The sequence below is a fragment of the Plectropomus leopardus genome, chromosome 14 (assembly GCF_008729295.1).
Source record: "Plectropomus leopardus isolate mb chromosome 14, YSFRI_Pleo_2.0, whole genome shotgun sequence".
In the NCBI taxonomy this organism is placed as follows: domain Eukaryota; kingdom Metazoa; phylum Chordata; class Actinopteri; order Perciformes; family Serranidae; genus Plectropomus; species Plectropomus leopardus.
This window is the reverse complement of record NC_056476.1, coordinates 30,996,841-31,000,524: the sequence shown is the minus strand read 5'-3', so window position 1 is coordinate 31,000,524 and position 3,684 is coordinate 30,996,841. Positions and strand designations below refer to the sequence as shown.

At 44.3% G+C, this 3,684-nt stretch overlaps 1 protein-coding gene across 1 annotated transcript; it reads left to right on the top strand.

The window, feature by feature from the left end:
- Positions 1-1,790: 1,790 nt before the first annotated feature.
- Positions 1,791-2,687, top strand: LOC121953488 (the record flags this gene model as incomplete). Its single annotated transcript, XM_042500624.1, has 1 exon — positions 1,791-2,687. A coding segment is annotated over one exon (897 nt), but the record flags the coding sequence as incomplete, so codon positions are not given.
- Between the last annotated feature and the right edge of the window lie 997 nt (positions 2,688-3,684).

Genomic DNA, 3,684 nt, shown 5'->3' with positions numbered 1-3,684 from the left:
TTGAAATGTTACAACCTGCTATAAAAGGCTGTCTGCCTACTTTGTGAGTTACTGCTGGAGGAGGGAATATGCCGCCCCCTACTGGTGTGGAGCATTTTGCCAGAAGTCACTTTCCTTGTATGTGCAAACGTGTTCTCACTCCAAACTAATCACATGGTGCCACTCATGGATCTATTATAAATCTGGATAAAGCTGTGTGGGTGGAGCCTCATTCATTCCTATGAGAGCTGCTCAATGGCGCATGAAGCAGAGAAAACTCTTTTTCCGGGTTTAGAAAAATGTAAAATACCCAGATCTACTGGCCCATAGAGCATGCGTGGAAGTGATTAAAGGCAGCCGCACGCAGCTGAGTGTACCCGAGTATTGACTCCGACTCCCTGGCTCGCTCACACAGATGACCCGAGTGCTCGAAGCGAACAGCGCCGGTGCACGAGCATTCCTCTCATAGTAGTTTAGCTTATTAGCAACAGCAGCTAATCGGCGGTATAAGGACAGCGGTGCTGTCGGTTTTAATATTTACGTGATAATCAGATAATTGTATATTTATCTCTCTCTACACACACACACACACATACACACACACACACACATAAATATACACAAATATACATACAACTCATCAAGGACTCATATCGTAATCACAACCGGAAAAATTAAATTAACAGAATCAAAAAGTGTTGTGCCCACAAAAATATAATAAAAGGTGGTGCCTTATAATATTGCCCCGTGTATTAATACACAGCTCAACTTTAAGTAAATACCACGTTCAGTACCTTTCAGTAACTGTCACTAGTGCTCCGCGCTGCTCACTGATAACCGGTAGTTTGAATACAGACCGTAGACCGTATATACGGTCTCTGATACAGACACGGTAAGACGTCCATATTACAGGCTTTACAGCCAACAGCGTATGGATGTGTTGTAAGATGGTTAAAATGATGAATTATGATTCAAAAATATCCATTACTACAGCCGGCACGAAGCCTGTGCTGTGTCAGGGACTCCAAGAGTTACATGTGTGTTCACGAGTTAGAGTCCCGCGGGTCCTATGTGTGTTCATTTTATGTCTGGAGAAATACCGAATTCCAAATCTTGATTTGGAAAATGGCACATTTTATGTCTTTAGCACGTTATCCAGTGATTTAAGGATGTCTCTTTCCCCCTGTTAAGCAAATGGGGAAATGTCTTTCTGGGCCGTTGTGCATCACGTGACGCTTTAGTTCCACTTTCGGCCACTATTTTGCTTCAGAGTGTGGCGCACTTCCTGGGGACCTGGTGCCACTCTGTCAGTGACCTCCTGCATCTACTCATCACATTTCAGGTATCCTTGTGAGTCAGCCATTTATGCTCTGAGATGCCGCTATGTTGATGTCAACAAATGCACATGGTGGGACGATGTCATGGAATGACGCACTCCGTTACCATTATGTGAAAAGGTGCACGTGGTGGGATGAAGCAGCATGGTTCTTAAGTTTATAGAACAATGCTAACTGCACAATGATTTGGATAAGGCATAAAAGTCATGGATGGTTAGGTCAAGGCAAAAGAGGCACATGGTAAGGTGTAGAAAAACCCCCAAAACAAACACACACACACACACACACACACACACACACACACACACACACAGGGAGCAAACTCCAGACTCCAAGACGAATGTAAATTGTTTGTGAGACCCATCCACCTCCCCTCCCGCCTGCCCTGTAAGTGCACTCATGCTCCTTATATTACGTGGTTACCGGCAGCGTTATTACCTGACGCTGTCCTTTGGACCAATCCTTTTCACTTTATATATGCTTCCTCTAGGCAACATAATTAGAAAACATTCCTTAAATTTCCATTGTTATGCTGATGATACGCAATTATATCTATCTATGAAACCAGATGAAACTGATCAACTATCTAGACTTCAAACATGTCTTAAGGATGTAAAAGCCTGGATGAGCCGTAATTTCCTGATGTTGAATTCAGACAAAACTGAAGTTATTGTTCTTGGCCCAAAACACCTCAGAAGCTCCTTTTCCAACAATTTAATTTCTCTAGATGGCATTACCTTGGCCTCTAGCACAACTGTAAGGAACCTCGGAGTTTTATTTGACCAGGATTTATCCTTTGCCTCCCATATAAAACAAACTTCAAGGACGGCTTTCTTTCACTTGCGTAACATCGCAAAAATTAGATATATCCTATCCCAAACAGATGCTGAAAAATTAGTCCATGCATTTGTCACCTCTAGGCTGGATTACTGTAATTCTCTATTATTTGGTTGCCCCAACAAATCTCTTAGGTCTCTCCAACAGGTGCAGAACGCTGCTGCTCATGTTTTAACGGGAAGCAAGAAAAGGGATCATATTTCTCCTGTTTTAGCTTCTCTGCACTTGCTCCCTGTGAAATCCAGGATTGAATTTAAAATCCTCCTCCTTACTTACAAAGCTCTAAATAGTCAGGCTCCATCCTATCTGTCACAGCTCATAGTTCCTTACCAGCCCTCAAGATCACTGCGCTCTGAAAACGCAGGGTTACTTGTGGTTCCCAAAATTTCCAAATGTAGGTTAGGAACCAGAGCCTTCAGCTACCACGCTCCTCTCCTATGGAACCATCTTCCATTTTCGGTCAGGGAGGCAGACACTGTTTCAACTTTTAAGGGTAGACTTAAGACCTTCCTCTTTGATAAAGCTTATAATTAGGGCTGGCTCAGGCTGCCTGGACCAGCCCATAGTTAGGCTGACATAGGTTTAACCTGCCGAGGGACTTCCCCTGATACGCTGAGCTCCTTTCCTTCTCTCAATGCCGCCATCAGAAATCATGCATGTCTGTTAACTGCATTCCCATGTGCAAGCTTAGCTTAGCTCTGTGATAGCCATGTGGTACTCTCACTACCTGGGGCTCGCGATTACAGAGCCTGGGTCTGTTGAACTGCACTACGCTAATCCTGTTGCCTCTCGGGAGCGTTCCTGCTCCCTTGTTTCCTAGTTTCCCTGGATCCTGGCCGTAACCTTGACTGTGCCTGACCGTGGTGATAGCTGTGCTGATGCTGCGACCCTGCCTTTGGTTGTGCTCGTGCTGTGGCTGTACTGATTCTGTGCCCCCCGCTCGCCCTGATCGTGGTCTGGTCCTGGTTGCGCCGATGCTGTGATCTTGCCTTTGGACAACTCCCTTTCACATATGCATGAGACTGTTATCATCTCCCTCAACATCATCATAGAGAGCAATTACTAATTTCACACCTACCATTATTGTAATATGACATGCATCTGTTTCTATTATTGCAAGCACATCCGGATGCGCTGCGACTGGGTGCAGAAGGTGGCTTTTGGCGTCACGATCATACGCTGAAGCATTGACAGAGCAACGCTTTTAGACGAGTGAGAACGAGCTGTATGTGCACACATACTTGGCTAATGAAGCTGATTGTTATTATGCACTGCCCCTTTGAGAAATGTGCAATACTAATTCACTGAAGTAGTCTTTAAGCTTGCTTGTGTGACAAAATGTATGCAAGTTACACACAAAAACAAAAATGCATTTGGTCATCTATATTGTTCCCTGTGGAGCGAGCATGTACATTTTTTAATTAAAGCTGTACTATCACCAGCTCTAAAGACGCCCTATAGAGATCTTACACCACTTAGCTTGTTGTTTGTGTTTTACAGCCCCTCAAACTCTCGTCAGACTTGTTTCCAG